Consider the following 21,712-nt stretch of genomic DNA (forward strand, 5'->3'; position numbering starts at 1 on the left):
TGATTGATTGATTGATTGATTGATTGATTGATTGATTGATTGATTGATTGATTGATTAATTGATTGAAGCAAGAGTTGGACTGTATAGTGTAACTTTTTTTTATGATAATAATAAATAATGAATAAAAATATATAAATAAAATTACTCAAAAACTTAATAAAATTAATAAGCATAATTAACCGAAATGTCCGTAGTATGGGCGCCAGAGTTCACCAGAATGGATCCCTCGAATTTAGATAAGAGCATGATAGACTTTATATCCCAGGGCGTGTACATAATGCTGCGTACTGGTACATCTGCTGCAGGCCTTACGTAACCTCCTGAAAACGACTAATTAGGTAGGAACTGCACCTAGGTTTATCAATAACACTGATTCTAAAATAGCTAACTATATTCTGAACAAATTCCGTGCATGAGCACCTCATCAACATACAACATTATACATATAATACACACATAAAATATTGCTGGAAGACTCCATATTTACAACAACAACAATAATAATGACAATCGTGGGAAAACGAAAGCGAGAACTAAGTTACCATTTGTAAATAGTCCGATGAACAATGTACATGTATGAAGATAAATACCCTTCACTGTCTCTATATCAATTCGACTTACCGATTCTCATAATCGGCAGTTATCACATCACACAGATACTGTACCTTGTACTACTGTGTTCACATATTTTAACACTTGTTGTAAAGATATATACGCACGTCTGTCGATCCTCAACATAAATTTATGGAAAGTCTGAGATAGCTTTCACCAACATATAATGCTAGGCCGCCACAAGTGCTACAATACTTAATACGCAAGCACTCTCCACAATCATCCACTTTCCACGAACATAACAAGATTACGCTCCACGAACGTTTGAAGTCCAGTCCATTGCAGCCGTGTCACTCCAGTACCGTGTATCAGCACCACTTCCTTCCCGTACAGAGCGCCAGTTGTAGTTGTAGTTATCTTCATTCTCGTTCCTTTACAATCACCTCTACAATCACCCTTACAATGTCCCTTACAATGTCCTTGGTTGCCGCCGTATGATCAACCTTTATAGACATCAATATCCCCCTCCTCTCAGATGATACGTCTGGATTGGTGCTTGCCCACCAATCATGAGTGAACCTCTTGTCAAGACCAAGCCCTGAACTACTTCTTCCTCCCAAGACAATCACAAACTCTGGGATATATTCCATGAATCACCAAACTTTCCTAATACAACAACAAGCTCATCTCATCAGGCTGGGATATATATATGACTCATGGAATTACCCGACACAAGTACATCACAACAGACACTGGGGTAGCCATATGACTCATTCAAAATACCAGAGTTATTAAAGCAATGTTTTCCCACTCGTGCAAAACTAATTACTCATACCTACATATGTGGATATCTTCCAGCTTATAAATATAAATGGCAAAATATACAAATGAAATAATAATAATAATAATAATAATGATAATAATAATAATAATATTAATAAATCGAATACTGACAATAATATCTCTAACTTCTACATATAATTCGGGGGTGTGATATATGTACTATCACAATAGTATTTACAGACAGACCCACATTCAGACTTCACAGTGGTTCCCGAAGTCTTTTTACATACGTTAACAAAAAAGCATATTTTATCATTTTTAAGAACGAAACCTTAATTTTGATATTAGTAATTATTGCTTTTACTAATAATAATAAAGAAAATAAACGAAATAATATCAAAGAAAACATATCATGCCTATAAATAATGCTTACCAAATCAGCCAAATGGTTATCATGTAGTCTGTAAGAATGTTTACCGGAAGCCGCCTCAGCGTTGTGCTTATCAATCAGCTGGAAATTATTCTCCCAGTTGAGGCGTCGTCTACTCTCTAGGAACATATACTTGAATGTTTTGTTGTGACGATCCTGGAAAAGAATATTAGAACATTTGAAAACATGTCACCTGTATGTCTACTCATTAGTCCCATTTCTTGATACGGGGTCGGGAAGAAGCAAAATAATTTATATGGGGTGTTTTACGCCCGGATGGCTTTCCTGACGTCAACCACAGTTGACTAGCTAATGGAGATGAAATTAATGCGAATGAATTTTGGTAAAGAGGTGAAGGATTCTTTTTTTTTTGCTCTTGGCTTTACGTTACGTCGCACCGACACAGATAGGTCTTATGGCGACGATGGGACAGGAAAGGGCTAGGACTGGGAAGGAAGCGGCCGGGTCCTTAATTAAGGTTCAGTCCCACCATTTGCCTGTTGTGAAAATGGGAAACCACGGAAAATCATTTTCAGGGCTGCCGACAGTGGGGTTCGAACCCACTCTCTCCCGAATACTGGATACTGGCCGCACTTAAGCGTCTGCAGCTATGGAGCTCGGTGAGTGGAAGAATACGCTGTGGCCTATGAGTAGAAACTGTCGCGGCAATTTTCAGGAAGTGGAAAGGGTAAAACAGAAAACCATTCTCAGGACGGCCGACAGTGGGTTTCGAACCCACTCGTCTCCCGAATGCAGAGCTTGGCTCCATAGTCGTAGCGTTTTAACACGCGCGGCCATACCGCTCAGTTACATGGCATCTAATGTCACTAAATGTACAAGTGTTCATAGGTTAATAATAATAATAATAATAATAATAATAATAATAATAATAATAATAATAATAATTGTTACGGAGTTATCCGTGGAAGTCAGAGGTGAAAGAAGGTGCGGGCTGGAATGGGTCAAACTACAAGTCTTAAAGATGAATTTAAAATTTAAATAAAGGTTATATTTTCAACAGATAACAACGGTTAACAAATCTCACTAGGTGAAATAACAATTAGGTACAAAGCAACTTTACAAATTCTGGGCTACGCGCCCAAAAGTCTGAGTTCTCAGCTCACAGCCACAAAATACCAAAGGGCAGAAAACCCTTAATTACATGGAGCTCTTGCTCCCGCTTTACATCTCAAGGCTCTCTAAGGCACTTTTACCACAACACCACAAAGAGCTGACCCGCTCTCGATCTTTCAAGCCTATAAAGGCAATAACGGATTTTTACACAAACTGCCATCAAGGCATTATAAAGAAACAGGGGTATCTCGTACCCAATCTACTGGGCCTTAGTGTCCAAAAACTAGGTTAATTTAAATGGCCAAAAACAAAAAGGATGGAGGCATGAACTTGCACTCCTAAATATACATTTTAAAACCTAAGTGGCTCTAGGCCTATACACAGGGGCTAATCCCAAGCTAGGGAGGTGACTCGTAGGAGAAAACTTTAATACATTAAGGAAGAGAAGAAACAGATATGAAAACGTAGTCACCTCAACTTCAAAATGAAGGGGAACTCGAGAGGGCAAAGCACTCTCTATCTCCAAATTACAGTTCAAGTTATGTGAAGTTGTTTACAAGGATTGAAAAGGCTTATATTTTTAAAAATATAGGTTACATATTAAAGGTTTCGAACCTTCCCCGGGAGTTAAACTGCTGAGCTAGCAAGAAATAAAGATGTTAAGAGGCCATTACCTTGATGAAGAGCTGCTGCCTGAAAAACGGGGCGCTTCCCGCCCCCTGCTACAAATCCACACACTAAGCTAGATGTTACTGAAGTGGCCCGGAGACAAGAAAATCAGCAGTTTTTATACCCTCGTGGAAAATTCGAGACCTTTCAGGAATGAGTAGACACACCCACTCAATTTTTATTGGTTGACAGCAAAAACTTGTACACAAGGCAATGAAGAAACACCTTATTGGTGGGAAATTAATTACAGAAATTTAGGATTGGTTAAATTCAAAACAGGCGGAAAGAAAACTTAATATTGCCAACCCACCAATGACAGAACAAAATTTAGTAAAGACAAAACTTATGTATACAATATTTCTTCAAGATAGTTCATTCCATTGCACCAGAGTGTATTACCATAGTTTTTGGTAGAGACATCTGTTAGAGAATGTCCACACTTCTTGATCACTGAAAAACAAAAGCAAATCAAAAACACACAGTGACATCATCTGATAAACAGTCGAGTTAGTTCAGTTGTTAAAGTTCCGGGTTTCTCCAGTAGAGAAGTTTCAATTGGCGCAAGATTTGAACTTGCGTCGTAGAGGTGTACCGCCCGGTACAGACCTCCCCCCCAAAATTCCTTCCAAGGGGTGACACTGAAGAAGAATTTTTTTTTTTCAAAAACAAGGTCTAAGTTTGTTGCTGATAGGTTGAAGAAGAATTTAGGAGAGAAAATACAACTTTTTGTAGTCGGAGGTCTCTTAAGTTGTTTGATATAGATGGGTAGGACTAGTTTAAGTCCAGCTTTACAGTTTCTTTGTTGTAGCAGAATTGCGAAACCAAAAACATTAATTCATGGGGGAAATATTTTTCTAAGTCCACCAAAGGTTGATTTGAAGCAAAAATGTATTAATTGCAGATATAGAGTGTTCATGTAACTGTTGAAGTACATTAGCTGCCGATTAATTTTGACGGCAAGGCCTGCCGCCGCTGCCTGTGTCCAGTGGAGGCCGCTCGGACCCCTCAAGTACCCTGAGATACCTCTCTCCCACTACTATGAGAAGGGTAGTCGTGGTGAAGCACGCCGCAGATGCGAAGTTTGTTTACAGTCTTCGAGCAGTTTGCGGTTGGTGCGCCGCACATCAGCCTTGGCCGGAAGGAGGGCTCCGGCACGCCGTACACTGGTTGACATCACTGGAGTGGAGTGGGCCCGTACCCCACCTCAGTGGCGGTACGGCACCGTACGGCTGCGGGGGCACTGAAACCGTAATATCTCGGCGGCAGAATTGTTGTTGGAATATAATGTTTTAGGGTACTGTCTTGGAGGTGATTCTGAGGGGTCAGCGGCGTGGAAACCTTTTATTTTATTTTTATTGCCACTGGTGTGGTTTAGCAGGAGACGGGAGCATGGTAATGGCCGTACGGAGAGGACAGCAGTGTACCCTCGGAGAAGCATTTACAATATTTATACAAAGCAGATAAAAAAATCAAAAATAAAATATAAGGGGCAGAAGGCCTAAGATTCAGAGAAAAATATAACCTTCAGGTTCCCAGTAGAATGTTAATGACAAAGTTAACCAGAATTTTACACGGGTTTTATTTGAGAAATGTGGACCCTAAATATCCTCTCTGTGGCTGGATTGCTCACTAACATTGTGACCGGCGTAAGAAAATCTAAAATAATGCACGGCCCATGAAATCTGGGGGCAAGCTTGCCCGCGGGAACAAAGTTCTTGTTCATAACTTGGTATCCTACCTTCAAATTTGTGGGCCTCCGTCCACGATCATATCTTTCCCTAACCTTTTCATGAGACACTTTAAGATTGGCCTTAGCCTTCTTCCAAAGATCTTTAATATTATCTGGATCTATTGTCTCAGGTAGAATATCACTAAGAGACCAAAGGTTAGAGAGCGGAGTGTTGGGTACAAACTTGAACATCAATGAAGCAGGGGTGAATTTATGAGATTCGTGAACCGCCGAGTTCAAAGCGAAGGCTAACCAATGCAGGGATGTATCCCACCTGGAGTGATCGTCGTGATGATAGGCAATCAGAGCCGACCTCAGATTACGATTGACCCGTTCCGCCAGAGATGGTTGAGGATAGTATACAGAAATTGTTACATGTGAGACAGATAGATCAAAACAGAATTTACGAAAGAGATTAGAGGTAAAGACTTTAGCATTATCAGACACAATATATTGACACGGACCAAAAGAAGCAAAGATAGAATATAAACAAGAAATGGTTGACTGAGCGGTAGCCACCTTAGTCGGAAATAACCAAGAAAATCTTGTAAAACCATCTACACACACAAGAATGAATTTGTTGGCGTTCCCCTTAGATTGGGGGAAGGGTCCTACGTAGTCGATATAAAGACGTTCCATGGGGCGCGACGCTTGATGAGAAGACAAGAGCCGATGCTTAGTGGACATGGTGGGTTCACTAAGCCAACAAGTTTTACAAGCTTTTACCAATTCACGAATTTCACCGTCCATACCTTTCCAAATGAACATTTCCCGGATCTTTTCTCTAGTTTTGAAGATACCTAAATGCCCCCCTAATGGGGTCTCATGGTAGTACTTGAAGATCATTGGTACAAGAACGGCTGGAACCACAACTTTCATCTTTTGATCATGCCTCGACGGGCAACACAAAACACCATTCCTCAATACATAAGGGACGACATGTTCCCCAGAAGAAAGGGTTTCCATGATAGGGGCCAGCGTCGGATCTTCACGTTGATATTTATCAGGATCCCTAAACAACATGGGAGCATCCGTTAGTATGGCATTTACGCCAGCAGGTATGGACTCGGGAAGGGAAGAACAGGCTTCCTGTTCAAGGGGCTCTACATCATTAGAAAACATACGGCTTAGTCCGTCAGCCACAACATTTTCAGTACCTCTAATATGCCTAACGTCAAATTGGAAGGCAGAAATTCGGATGGCCCACCTGGCTATACGACCAGTACGACGCGGCCTACCTAAGACCCAACTTAAGGCTTGGTTATCTGTCTCCAAGTCGAACTTGACATGATCCAGATAGAGGCGGAAGTTTTCTAGAGCAAATAAGACTGCTAAACCTTCAAGTTCATAGATGGAATTCTTGGCTTCTTGAGCCGAAAGAGTCCTAGATGCATAGGCGATGGGTCGCCTCCCTAGTTCAGTCTCTTGAAGAAGGACTGCAGCCACTGCCGACGACGACGCGTTGGTTTGGACGATGAATTTCTTCGAGAAATCCGGCATAGCAAGAACAGGGGCATTACAAAGAGCTAATTTCAGGTCTTCAAAAGCGGCTTGTTGAGAAGGCCCCCACTCAAATTTGATGCCTTTCCTACGAAGAAGATTTAAAGGCGCCGCTCTATTAGAGAAGTTAGGAATTAATTTCCTGAAGAAATTCACCATGCCTATGAACCTGGCAATACCTTTGATGTCCTTGGGAGGTTTGAAATCACGGATGGCCTGTGTTCTAGAATGATCTACAGCGACACCATCGGGCGACACAATGTGCCCTAGAAATGAGATGGAAGGTTTAGCGAAAGCACCTTTGGACAGCTTAACTGTTAACCCTGCCTTACGAAGGCGATTAAGGACCTCTTTCAGATGATCAAGGTGTTCTTCAAAGGTCTCAGAAAATACGACGACATCATCAAGATAATGGTATAAATACTCAAATTTGATGTCGGAGAAGACCCTGTCTAGCAGTCTCGTAAGCACAGCTGCTCCTGTGGGGAGCCCGAAAGGCAAGCGGTTGTATTCGCACAAGTTCCGATCCGTGGCAAACGCTGTCAGATGTTTAGATTCTTCAGCCAGAGGTATCTGGTTATAAGCCTGATTGAGGTCTAAGATGGTGAAGAACTTAGCTTTCCGAAACCACGAAAAACAAGAATGAAGGTCGGGAAGGGGCACAGATTGTAACACCACCTTCCGATTGAGAGCCCTGTAATCACTCACAGGCCTGAAGCCACCTTGGGGTTTCGGAACAAGGAAAATAGGCGATGAATACGCCGACTTAGAGGGCCGAATTATACCATCTTTCAACATCTGATCTATAATTTCCTTCAAAGCCTTCATTTTAGGTGGAGATAGCCTATAAGGTAGAAAACGGACTGGAATCGAATCCGTAACCTCAATCTTGTATTCTATAAGGTCAGTAACACCAAGGGTATGAGAAAAAACTTCTGGAAGCGACTGACACAACTTACGAATACTATCAGCCTGCTCCTCAGGTAGATGTCTAGGGTCTAACAACATCTCATCCTGGGTAGGCGAAACAGATGAACATGATACAGAACTACATGATAACAACGGGGATTTTGAAATTACTGACAAATTTGAAAGTGCACGACTTGCTCTGAATGTCGAGCACAAGACCGGTGTGTGACATGAAATCCGCTCCTAGTATAATGGGGCAAGACAAATGCTTAGCCACAAACAATTTAAATTTCCAAGTAAATTTAGCAATTCTAATTTTGGCATACAGGAACCCTAAAATTTCTAATGGAGAGGAGTTTGCCGAAACGCATTGAACCAAAGACGAACAATAATCCGGAAGTTTACACACAGATTTTAGTTTGGAATACCATTCGGCCGAAATAATGGAACACACGCTGCCAGAATCTAATAGAGTAGTTACAGGTTCATTATTCAATTCAATTTTGAGAAATGGAACAGGTGCGGGGGTATCCGCCGGAATCTTAAGACATTCTTTGGGACATTCAAATCGTAATGTAGAACAGTTCTGACTTTTCTCTGAATTTTCGTCGGATTTAACCTGGGCTGAGCCTTGAAAAGATGAATCTGCCGACTCAGCCGGAGCCACTAGTCACTTATGATTGTTGGTGGAAGTTGCACCCGAAGTTGAGCAGGAGGGAGTGCTATTCGAATTCGGGCAATTTTTGGCAATATGGGAGAAAGCGCCGCATTTAAAACATCCTTGAGATGACCCTGCTTCATTCCTTGTCCCGCTAGATTTGATCAGCGGACACTTGTTCCGAAGATGGTCAGGTGACCCGCAAGCATAACATTTACGGGATGAGACCGGTCGGCGAGGTGGAGGCCGAGGATTACTAAAAGAAGGAGGGGGCTCCCTCGCCACGCGTAGTGTTCTTTTTTTTTTTGCTATTTGCTTTACGTCGCACCGACACAGATATGTCTTATGGCGACGGTGGGATGGGAACGGCCTAGGAATTGGAAGGAAGCGTCCGTGGCCTTAATTAAGGTACAGCCCCGGCATTTGCTTGGTGTGAAAATGGGAAACCACGGAAAACCATCTTCTGGACTGCCGACAGTGGGGCTCGAACCCACTAACTCCCGATTACTGGATACTGGCCGCACTTAAGCGACTACAGCTATCGAGCTCGGTCACACGTAGTGTGTCGGCATATCTAACCCCTTCGGCTGAGACAGTCATAGCTTCCAATTCGGCAAAAGTTTGCGGACGCGACGCAAAACACAAGTATGACCTGTAAGATGGTGAAATTCCTTCCACTATAGCCTGAACAATTTGATCTTCTGGAAAATGGAGGGCAAATACTCTGGTGTAGAATTTGATGTCTTGGATGAAGTCGGCAAGATTTTCATCCAGCCGCTGTACTCGGTAATAGTACTTCTGAATTAGTGATGACCTAGCTCGAGCCGGAATAAAATTAGCTAACAGATGGGCGTGAAATTCTTCTATAGATGATTGATCAGCAATTGCTCTTACTATTTGTCAGATAGAACACCAATTGTGTATGGATAAATAATCTGCAGAATTTGACACGGAGAAAGAGAAAAAACAAGAGCATTATCTTGGAATTTATAAGAATGAAATAACGTCACTGGTAGAGTTAACAGAAAACTTAGAAATACCTCTGAGCAACATTGCTAAAGGATGGGGCAAACTGCTGAAGCCAGGTGACATAGAGGGTAGAGGCCTAAGTGGCGGAGAAGCTGATTCAGAAGGTGCATTATTCAACGAGGTACGACGTTCAGATTCATTGTCTAATGGGGCAGAGGTTTGTTGGGCTCCTACTGATTTCCTATTTTCTTCTCCTTTAGAAGAGTCTTCCTCGTAAACTACGTTTACCGTAGCGGGTTGGTCAGTTTTGGGAGGGACTGCCCCAGTTAACAATAGGGTAACCTTACTGGACAGTTTAGCAAGGTTGTCGAGAAGAGCACTAGCCTCCTTCCCTTGAATGTCATTCAGCTTTAGAGACAACAGATCGCTAACTCTATTAGAAAAGTGGTACAATCTGGCCTGTACTCTTTTGAGTTGATTTGGGGATGGATCCCCTCCTTCAAGAAAACTAACTACGGATGCTAGCTCAGTAGTATTGTCAGTGATCGTGGAGAGAGAGTCATCAATCTCTTTCTCTCCCAAAGTTGGGGTGGTAATCGGCAAATCAAGAGAATCTTTAAGCTTAGTGATATCGGCCGCAACCGTGCCTCCAGATTGAACATTTCTAATTGTTAATTCATAGATCAGTTCCTCCTTGCGCAAATAGCCGGGATGGAGGACATCGCGAGGGCCGTGTATGATGACAGAAAAATTTAGAAAAATCAAGGAATTCCAGCGACTGAGAAAATTGTTAGAGTTCGAATCAAAAGCAATGTTTTCCAGAGGGGCTAAATTGAGACCCATTCAACTACGCTATGCTACCACTTGTTACGGAGTTATCCGTGGAAGTCAGAGGTGAAAAAAGGTGCGGGCTGGAATGGGTCAAACTACAAGTCTTAAAGATGAATTTAAAATTTAAATAAAGGTTATATTTTCAACAGATAACAACGGTTAACAATTCTCACTAGGTGAAATAAAAAGAATAATCAGGTACAAAGCAACTTTACAAATTCTGGGCTGCGAGCCCCAAAGTCTGAGCTCTCAGCTCACAGCCACAAAATACCAAAGGGCAGAAAACCCTTAATTACATGGAGCTCGTGCTCCCGCTTTACATCTCAAGCCTCTCTAAGGCACTTTTACCACAACACCATAAAGTGCTGACCCGCTCTCGACCTTTCAAGCCTATAAAGGCAATAACGGATTTTTACACAAACTGCCATCAAGGCATTATAAAGAAACAGGGGTATCTCGTACCCAATCTACTGGGCCTTAGTGTCCAAAAACTAGGTTAATTTAAATGGCCAAAAACAAAAAGGATGGAGGCATGAACTTGCACTCCTAAATATACATTTTAAAACCTAAGTGGCTCTAGGCCTATACACAGGGGCTAATCCCAAGCTAGGGAGGTGACTCGTAGGAGAAAACTTTAATACATTAAGGAAGAGAAGAAACAGATAAGAAAACGTAGTCACCTCAACTTCAAAATGAAGGGGAACTCGAGAGGGCAAAGCACTCTCTATCCCCAAATTACAGTTCAAGTTATGTGAAGTTTTTTACAAGGATTGAAAAGGCTTACATTTTTAAAGATATAGGTTACATATTAAAGGTTTCGAACCTTCCCCGGGAGTTAAACTGCTGAGCTAGCAAGAAATAAAGATGTTAAGAGGCCATTACCTTGATGAAGAGCTGCTGCCTGAAGAACGGGGCTCTTCCCGCCCCCCTGCTACATATCCACACACTAAGCTAGATGTTACTGAAGTGGCCCGGAGACAAGAAAATCAGCAGTTTTTATACCCTCGTGGAAAATTCGAGACCTTTCGGGAATGAGTAGGCACACCCACTCAATTTTTATTGGTTGACAGCAAAAACTTGTACACAAGGCAATGAAGAAACACCTTATTGGTGGGAAATTAATTACAGAAATTTAGGATTGGTTACATTCAAAACAGGCGGAAAGAAAACTTAATATTGCCAACCCACCAATGACAGAATAAAATTTAGTAAAGACAAAACTTATGAATACAATATTTCTTCAAGATAGTTCATTCCATTGCACCAGAGTGTATTACCATAGTTTTTGGTAGAGACATCTGTTAGAGAATGTCCACACTTCTTGATCACTGATAAACAAAAGCAAATCAAAAACACACAGTGACATCTTCTGATAAACAGTCGAGTTAGTTCAGTTGTTAAAGTTCCGGGTTTCTCCAGTAGAGAAGTTTCAATTGGCGCAAGATTTGAACTTGCGTCGTAGAGATGTACCGCCCGGTATGATGATAATAATAATAATAATAATAATAATAATAATAATAATAATAATAATAATAATAATAATAATAATAATAATAATAATAATAATGTCTGCCTATGTTGTAAAGTGGTTAGCGTGATTAGCTGCCATCCCGCGGAGGCCCAGGTTCGATTCCCGACTCTGTCACACAATTTGAAAAGTGGTACGATAGCTGGAACCGGGATAACTCAGCCTCGGGGGGTCAACTGAGTACGGTAGAGGTGGGTTCGATTCCCACCTCACCCATTGTCGAAATGATTTTCCGTTTTTCTCACATTCATTCCTGGCAAATGCTGGGATGGTACCTAACTTAAGGCCACGGTCGGTTCTTTCCTTCTTCCTTGTCTATCCCTTCCAATCTTCCTACACCCCCCCACCACCACAAGGCCCTTGTTCAGCATAGCAAGTAAGGCCGCCTAGGCGAAGTACTGGTCCTCTTTCCCAATTTCATCCACCGACCCAAAGTCTCACGCTCCAGGACACTGCCCTTGAGGAAGTAGAGGTGGGATCCCTCGCTGAACCCGAGGGAAAACTAACCCTTTGGGGGGGGGGGGGAGTAAACGGTTTAAGAAGGAAAGAAAAATATTATTAATATTATTATTATTATTATTATTATTATTATTATTATTATTATTATTATTATTATTCTATGACACTGACTGAATTGAAATCTGCTACCGAGACAGAACGAACACGTAGCGAAAAATCAGATAAAATCGCGAAGCGAAAAAAAAAACAAAAAGAAACTTAAAGCGTCGTAAATATAGCAGTCCTACAACCTACTACATATCCTTAAAACATAGACAAAAGACATATTCTTACGACCGCATCACCACTAAATTCAACACTCGATATACTTTTCAGGTAGAGGTTTAACAAATATAGGCTAATAAATCACAACACTTGCAGGGAAAACGAAAGGGTTCATGTATCTGTCAACGTGTGAAGACAGCAGAGCTCACATCGCCAACAAGCAACTCAATAACTACACCCGAAAAACAGCTTTCGTAGATTACGAACGCTGTTAGTATAAGTACAGTACAAAGTTCGTACCTTGACGATTATGAAAATTATGGCGATGGTGATGGGAAGATGGTATAGATGAGAATAATACAAAAAAATGGTAACGATACCTAAGCTGACTTGCTTGTATACAAAATCCACTCTCCTCCTCTCCTGCTTCGCGAAGTGGTTCATGACACGCTCGTTGAAGACGGTCAACAACTGTTTCTCGATGGAGCACATAGCAAGCGTTCTTCATGGTATTCCTACTGAACGACTTAATCCTTTTCAGCGTAGAGAAGCACCGTTCGCTTTCTGACGTTGTCATCGGAATTGTACAAATAATCCACAACAACTTCATCGACCGGGAAAAATACTTCCAGGTTTCCAGGTTGTTTCGCAGCGGTTATTCTATAAACTTCAAACCGAGTGCGTTTTTGACTTATGCCTGCTACATTTCCTTCGGTGGCTTGTCAGTCGGCGTGCTTATAAAGTGACGGACTAAATTTCTTAGTGTATGTATTTTTGTTCTTACAACCCTCCTTAAATTCCCGCCACTACTTAAAATTCTATGTACAGTACTCATCTTGCTTGTCTTCTTAAATTATGACTGTAACATTTAGTTTTCAACTAGGCATATAAACACTAAACACACGAGACTTACATACTGAAGGTAGAATTTACAATGCAATTTAAACTAGTATGGTACCGAGCTCGATAGCTGCAGTCGCTTAAGTGCGGCCAGTATCCAGTATTCGGGAGATAGTAGGTTCGAACCCCACTGTCGGCAGCCCTGAAAATGGTTTTCCGTGGTTTCCCATTTTCACACCAGGCAAATGCTGGGGCTGTACCTTAATTGAGGCCACGGCCGCTTCCTTCCCATTCCTAGGCCTTCCCTGTCCCATCGTCGCCATAAGACCTATCTGTGTCGGTGCGACATAAAGCAACTAGCCAAACTAGTATGGTAGTTTTACCTTCATAACACTTGCACTACTACACACACATTAACAGTCTAAACAATACTGCAAATCAAGACTACTATGACACTGCACTGTTTCACTTATTACTAACTACAATAACGACAACCATGAAAACAAATAAATTGTGCACGCCTGAATTTCTCTCGTCTTGCTCATATCTTAAAGCATGAAGGCGCATTTAACAATTTGACCAACCTACGAATGGTGTCGTCACCTTATGGTTACATTTTAAATATTTATTTTATATTATTATTTGAATTATTATTGAATTATTTAAATAGTACTGTATAATGGAATTCATTGTTATGTAAAATGTTTTGGAATTAATCTCTAATGACAATCAATGTAAGACGTGGGGGAAAATGCCTAGGTACATTGTCAAGCGTTTGGCGATGTCGCTGCGGGCTCCGCCGGACACCCTTTACATCCGCTTGAATTCTTCCCTCCCCTCACATGCCCATATCGTCTTTCCAGGCTCCTCCCACACCCCGCACACTTGCTAACTCAAGGGACCTACAGAGGGCTCTCCTGCCACAGCCCGAGCGCCTCAGGGCTAAAGAGAAAACATCGTGCTTTGCGGACAGCAGCCATAATCTGAAATTCTTTTGCCATATCTTTGAAAATAGAAAAACGAGATGTTTACAGCCAAAAGCATAAATGTAACATTATATAACTGAACAGCATACCACCGTAAGATCGACTTCGCTACATTTGTGCACATCTTTATGCAATCAGTTTCAGAGTGATATTATGTTAAGTGTTTTTGAAAAAGCGGCGGGGTGGCGCCCAAAATCCCTTCATGCACGAAACACCACTGCTAGTCACACTCAATCACACTGTATTCCTTCAGGCCACAATACAACACATGCATCACTGAAACTTTGCATCACACTGGCATTGTTTGTTTTATTCAGAAAGTACATATTCAACAGCATGGGTTTCACTTGCTGTCCATTATTTGGTGCTACTAAAATGTTTAAAACATACCTGTTTTTCCTATCTAGTAGAAAATATACTGGAATCTGGAAGAGACTTCCCAGTATATTTCTGCAAATACGTTTTCATAACAGGGTTTTTAAGCTGAATACCACATGCCACAAATATCTTTGCTGTTTCAGTAAAAAAGAAAAATCATTTTTATTTCTTGAAATTAAAAAACCCATTGCTTCGTCGGTGAGTTTTACTATTGTCGCACTCCACCGTTACTACATTATAGTTGATTCCTTATTCTTCACATGTTTTGTGCTAGGTGTATGCTGCGTAACACGACTACGTTGGTGTTCTTCATCAATTGTTATTGATGTAAAACACACATTGCACCTCAGAACAGACCCGACGTTGTGAATACCATCTGTACTAGACTTTTTCCCCCGAAGGTTACGCCTTCACTCTGGTCATGTACACTAAACTTACTACTACTACTACTAAACGTTTTTATTCCTCCCCTGAAGGGGGAGGCGGGCCTCTTAGACGGTGACGCCGTCTCTCAGGCCGGGAGATTTGTTACGGTGAAGGGGATGTGCGGAGAAGGTGAGAGGTTAGGCGGCCGTGGCCTATACTGCGAACTGTCGCGGCATTCGCCTTAGTGCAGGAGAATGGAAAACCACAGAAAACCATTCTCAGGACAGCCGACGGGTGGGGCCAGGCGTGAAGTCCGGCATTGTGCCCCAGGCCCGTCTCCCGAATGCAGAGGCGTAGAGCCACGGTAGAGCCGTGACCAACTTTCCTCTGCTCGGTTGGCCGGTCAGAGTACAGAGTATATGGGACAACAACCCACTCTGCATCTACCGACCCACTAAACTTCTACTAACAAGGCCAGTAAGCTAATAATTCAACAATCACTCAACAGGTTTGTACTTACGCTCCCGATTAATGCAGTGAAGGAATGTACGATCCTAGCGGCGAATTGAGGAACTAAGAAAAACCAACTTATACAGACGAAACCCTTTCCCTTTCCCTGTCTTTATAGCAACGTTAGATTTTTCTTGTTTATTATTTTAAGAATGAAATGTGACAAAGGCGCCAAAAATGTATTAAACAAATGGGAAGATGCTTGCATTGAGAAAAGGCGTAAAATGGTGCAACCAAAACACCGTTAGGGGTGTTAATTTAATGTTTTCTTTCCAAGACCAGCTAATTTTGGCATTTTAATAGCAATAATAATAATAATAATAATAATAATAATAATAATAATAATAATAATAATACGGTGCAGCACCTAGAATTTCTAGCATTAGCTTGATATACTTGAGCTTGTACTTACTTGAATGATTAAAGAGGGTAAGCGTAACAGCTTTCCTTCACACTTTACTAGGCTTAGGACTGACAAAACATTCCTAGCATGTTTGAAAGTCGGGTGTTAACGTCATTAGTAGGTTTCTTTCTGTTCAGAATTTGGGATATATTGAGTGTAATACATCACGTCACACCTATCAGTATAACTTACAAGTTGTTTCAGTCTGTCGAAACACGCAATATAACACTCAGGAAAATATACAGTAACATACCTGAAAAGACAATTACTTACATGTATGTTATGGTATTCTAAGTGTTATATATAACGTTTCGACGGAGTGAAAATACTAAAGTTATATTCATTGAGTCAACATTGTAAAAGAATGGTTAGTTAGTGGGACTTAAAGCATTAACATTATTGAAAAAGAATGACTTACCGCTAACCAAAACGAGAAACACTTGCATAGTGTATTTACAAGTTTTAATTTGGATGTATGACATAATTTTAAGGACGATCTACAGTATTTACATACACTGATTACCTTCTAAGACGTGGTTTTAGTTTGGAGACGGTAAAATGCATTCTGTTTACATGAACCACGGTACGTAAATTGCCAACTCTTTACATGCGCTACGTTATGTAAATTACCCCCTATGTGCATGAGCTGCGGTACGCAAATTGCCTCCTGTTTACACGAGCTACAGTGCGTAAATTGCCTCCTGATTACATGAGCTACGGTACGTAAATTGCCTCCTGATTACATGAGCTACGGTACGTAAACTGCCTCCTGTTTACATGACCTGCGGTACGTAAACTGCCTCCTGTTTACATGACCTGCGGTACGTAAATAGTCTCTTGTTTACATGAGCCACGGTACGTAAATTGCCTCCTGTTTACATGAGCTACGGTACGTAAATAGTCTCTTGTTTAAATGCGCCACCGTACGTAAATTGCTTCCTGTTTACATGAGCTACGGTACGCAAACTGCCTCCTGTTTACATGACCTGCGGTACGTAAATTGCCTCCTGTTTACATGACCTGCGGTACGTAAATAGTCTCTTGTTTACATGAGCCACGGTACGTAAATTGCTTCCTGTTTACATGAGCTACGGTACGCAAACTGCCTCCTGTTTACATGACCTGCGGTACGTAAATTGCCTCCTGTTTACATGACCTGCGGTACGTAAATTGCCTCCTGTTTACATGACCTGCGGTACGTAAATTGCCTCCTGTTTACATGACCTGCGGTACGTAAATTGCCTCCTGTTTACATGAACCACGGTACGCAAACTGCCTCCTGTTTACATGACTTGCGGTACGTAAATAGTCTCTTGTTTAAATGAGCCATCGTACGTAAATTGCTTCCTGTTTACATGAGCTACAGTACGCAAACTGCCTCCTGTTTACATGACTTGCGGTACGTAAATAGTCTCTTGTTTAAATGCGCCACCGTACGTAAATTGCCTCCTGTTTACATGACCTGCGGTACGTAAATAGTCTCCTGTTTACATGAGCCACGGTACGTAAATTGCCTCCTGTTTACATGACCTGCGGTACGTAAATAGTCTCTTGTTTACATGAGCTACAGTACGTAAATTGCCTCCTGTTTACATGAGTTACGGTACGTAAATTGCCTCCTGTTTACATGAGCTACGGTACGTAAATTGCCTCCTGTTTACATGAGCCACGGTACGTAAATTGCCTCCTGTTTACATGAGCTACGGTACGTAAATTGCCTCCTGTTTACATGAGCTACGGTACGTAAATTGCCTCCTGTTTACATGAGCTACAGTACACAAATTGCCTCCTGTTTTCATCAGGTACGGTACGCAAACTGCCTCCTGTTCACATGAGCCACGGTACGTAAATTGCCTCCTGTTTACATGAGCTACGGTACGCAAACTGCCTGCTGTTTACATGAGCCACGGTACGTAAATTGCCTCCTGTTTACATGAGTTACGGTACGTAAATTGCCTCCTGTTTACATGAGCTACAGTACGTAAATTGCCTCCTGTTTACATGAGTTACGGTACGTAAATTGCCTCCTGTTTACATGAGCTACGGTACGTAAATTGCCTCCTGTTTACATGAGCCACGGTACGTAAATTGCCTCCTGTTTACATGAGCTACGGTACGTAAATTGCCTCCTGTTTACATGAGCTACGGTACGTAAATTGCCTCCTGTTTACATGAGCTACAGTACACAAATTGCCTCCTGTTTTCATCAGGTACGGTACGCAAACTGCCTCCTGTTCACATGAGCCACGGTACGTAAATTGCCTCCTGTTTACATGAGCTACGGTACGTAAATTGCCTCCTGTTTACATGAGCTACGGTACGTAAATTGCCTCCTGTTTACATGAGCCACGGTACGTAAATTGCCTCCTGTTTACATGAGTTACGGTACGTAAATTGCCTCCTGTTTACATGAGCTACGGTACGTAAATTGCCTCCTGTTTACATGAGTTACGGTACGCCAATGCCTCCTGTTTTCATGACCTGGGTTACGTAAATAGTCTCCTGTTTACATGACCTGCGGTGCGTAAATTTTCTCCAGTTTAGATAAGTTGTGGTACATAAATTGTCTCCTGTTTACTTGAGCTACGGTGCGTGAATGGCCTTCTTTTCACAGTAGCTACGGTACGTAAATTTGCAAACCTGTTTACATGAGCTGGTGAGAAAGTCAAGGTACATCCAGTTTATGAATACGCCGTTATAACCACATTTTCCTTATCATTAGCAGATATAGGACTGTCAGTAATATTGGCTTACGTGCATAATTCGCACAAATTACTGGTACGGTTAAAATGTGGTTAAATGTAATTGTAGTATAGGTCAGCTTCAATTAGAAAAAGTCATAGAACTTAAAATGTGTTTAAGCATGACTTTAGTTTAAAAGATTAAATACAAACTTCTTTAAATAGTCAGTAATTTAAAACAAACAGCACTTACAAACTTAAGTAAAGTACTCATCCTATTGTGGAATCTAAACTTGTATCCATCGATGATGTAGGCTAGAAATGTTTACCTTCTTCATTCAAAATGCAGTAGATTCCAATTCAGTTTAGACCGAACACGTAATACACCCTGATATATATGTCTATACATCCCCATGAATACTGAAACGTCGCTCGTCACGACGTCATTTCAGTGGATGATCAAGTAGAACAAATGTGAGGTGCACTCATTGGCGGATATAAAGATTGTCGTCCTTGAAAATTGGGAGGCAATTTATGTACTTATAAGGAGATAAATTGCCCCTTGGAGGCTATTTATCACCCCGAGATATACTGAAAAGATGTTACTTAAGTTTCTTAAGGAGTTCTTCTTCTTCCTCCTCGCCATTTTTTTCCATTTTCTAATTGGGATAGGCACTTTAAGTGGATTTGGCCCAGTTTTATGGCCGGGTGCCCTTCCTGACGCCTACTCTACGTGAAGGAATGTATTCACTACTGCGTATCTCTGTGATGGTTGGTAGTGTGGTTTGTTGCATGTAGATAAATAGAAGTGTATTCAGACTGATCACAAATACCCAGTCCCTGAGACAGAGAAATTAACCATACGCAGTTAAAATCCCCGGTCCATCCAGGAATCGAATTCAGGGCTCACTGAACCAAAGGTCAGTACGCTAACCAATCAGTCAAGAAGCCAGAAGTTTTTCTCCAGAACTTAGGGGTGGGGGAATTCTCCCACTGTAACGTAAGCTATGAAGATTTAAGTTCTACAGTAATACAAAGTATTGAAGAGATCCATCAATTCTGTGGGCAGCAGATACAAAAATACAAATATAATGTGCCACAAAATTGCGCCCGCCTCTGTGGTGTAGTGGTTAGTGTGATTAGCTGCCGGCCCGGGTTCGATTCCCGGCTCTGCCACGAAATTTGAAAAGTGGTACGAGGCCTGGAACGGGGTCCACTCAGCCTCGGGAGGTCAACTGACTAGAGGGGGGTTCGATTCCCACCTCAGCCATCCTGGAAGTGGTTTTCCACTTCTCCTCCAGGCAAATGCTGGGATGGTACCTAACTTAAGGCCACGGCCGCTTCCTTCCCTCTTCCTTGTATATCCCTTCCAATCTTCCCATCCCCACGCAAGGGCCCTGTTCAGCATAGCACGTGAGGCTGCCTGGGCGAGGTACCGGTCATACTCCCCAGTTGTATCCCCCGACCCAGACTCTGAAGCTCCAGGACACTACCCTTGAGGCGGTAGAGGTGGGATCCCTCGCTGAGTCCGAGGAAAAACCCGACCCTGGAGGGTAAACAGATTAAGAAAGAAAGAACAAAATTGTGAAATGAACATGTTTGACCTATGTATTGGTCCGCCTCTGTGGTGTAGTGTTTAGTGTGATTAGCTGCCACCCCCTTAGTCCCGGGATCGATTCCCGGCTCTGCTACGCCTGGAGGCCGATTTCGATTCCCGGCTCTGCCACGAAATTTGAAAAATGGTACGAGGCTGGAACGGAGTCCACTCAGCCTCGGGAGATCAAATGAGTAGAGGTGGGTTCGATTCCCACTTCAGCCATCCTGGAGGTGGTTTTCCGTGCTTTCCCACTTCTCCTCCAGGCAAATGCCTGGATGGTACCTAACTTAAGGCCACGGCCGCTTCCTTCCCACTTCCTTCTCTATCCCCACCAATCTTCTCAACCCCCGTACGGCTCCATGGCTAAATGGTTAGCGTGCTGGCCTTTAGTCACAGGGTTCCCGGGTTCGATTCCCGGCAGGGTCGGGAATTTTAACCATCATTGGTTAATTTCTCTGGCACGGGGGCTGGGTGTATATGTCGTCTTCAACATAATTTCATCCTCACCACGACGCGCAGATCGCCTACGGGTGTCAAATAGAAAGACCTGCACCTGGCGAGCCGAACATGTCCTCGGGCACTCCCGGCACTAAAAGCCATACGCCATTTCATTTCATTCCATTTCTCATCCCCATACAAGGCTCTTGTTCAGCATAGCAGGTGAGGCCGCCTAGGCGAGGTACTGGTCATTCTCCCCAGTTGTATCCTCTGACCCAATGTCTCACGCTCCAGGACACTGCCCTTGAGGCGGTAGGTCAGGGGTCCTTCTCTGAGTCCGAGGGGAAACCAACCCTGAAGGATAAACAGATTAAGAAAGAAAGAAACTGTTCTTAAACTTCAGTGTTTAGCATTTCTTCTAAATGCATAATAAATTATATTTTCCTGCATTTCGCAGTTTTATTCCTTCAGAACGATGTAATGTAAGATCCTATCGGATCAAGTGTTGTTGGTTCCTTCTGAACATCTATTTGGGGTGATGCATGTTTCAGCATCGGGATTCCTCTGTAACTTACGGGTGTCATGAGATGACAATACATGGTGGAATTTTATTTTTGATTGTGACAATTGCTGTTAACTTGTAATGAACACCATGCTTTCAAGTAATATTTCGCAATCTATCCAAAGCAACTGGTAGTCGATTTGGTTCGATTAAGGTACATTTGGGGGGTGTTCCAATATTCGATAGGATAGTCGACTGGCGGATAACCTTCATTAAATGTAAATCTGGAATTCTATATTTTGAAGGGCAACTTTTCCACGGATCGTGTGGGTTAACTCTCAGTTATCGTTTGGATCAATGGTGCAAGATTTTTAGGCTTTATTCTCGTTTTTTGGTTTTTCGCTCTCCACGAATTCTACACTACCTTTTCATTCTTTGAAGGACAATAATAAACAATTTCAATAAAACTTGACCACTCACGTTATGCATTGTGACTGCGTTAAACGATGTTATGAAATTTTTAAGTGAGGTTTCTTGCCTATTTAATAAACAAGTTATAGTGATTTACATTGAATAAATATTTTAGTAAATACATTTTTGCTCCTCACTTGAAGTAGTTGTGCTTTCCTCTGAACTCTATCGTTTGATCAATGAA

General features: G+C 42.0%; 1 protein-coding gene across 1 annotated transcript in view; it reads right to left on the minus strand.

Annotated features, from left to right (window-relative positions):
- The window catches only part of CtsL4 (Cathepsin L4), a 138,057-nt gene that overhangs the window by 111,019 nt on the left and 5,326 nt on the right, over nt 1–21,712 (minus strand). The window contains exon 2 of the mRNA XM_067139357.2: nt 1,770–1,922. Within this exon, the coding sequence (XP_066995458.2) occupies nt 1,770–1,922 (153 nt within the window). The remainder of the gene's footprint in view (nt 1–1,769; nt 1,923–21,712) is intronic.

The sequence above is a fragment of the Anabrus simplex genome, chromosome 2, assembly GCF_040414725.1.
Source record: "Anabrus simplex isolate iqAnaSimp1 chromosome 2, ASM4041472v1, whole genome shotgun sequence".
Taxonomy (NCBI): domain Eukaryota; kingdom Metazoa; phylum Arthropoda; class Insecta; order Orthoptera; family Tettigoniidae; genus Anabrus; species Anabrus simplex.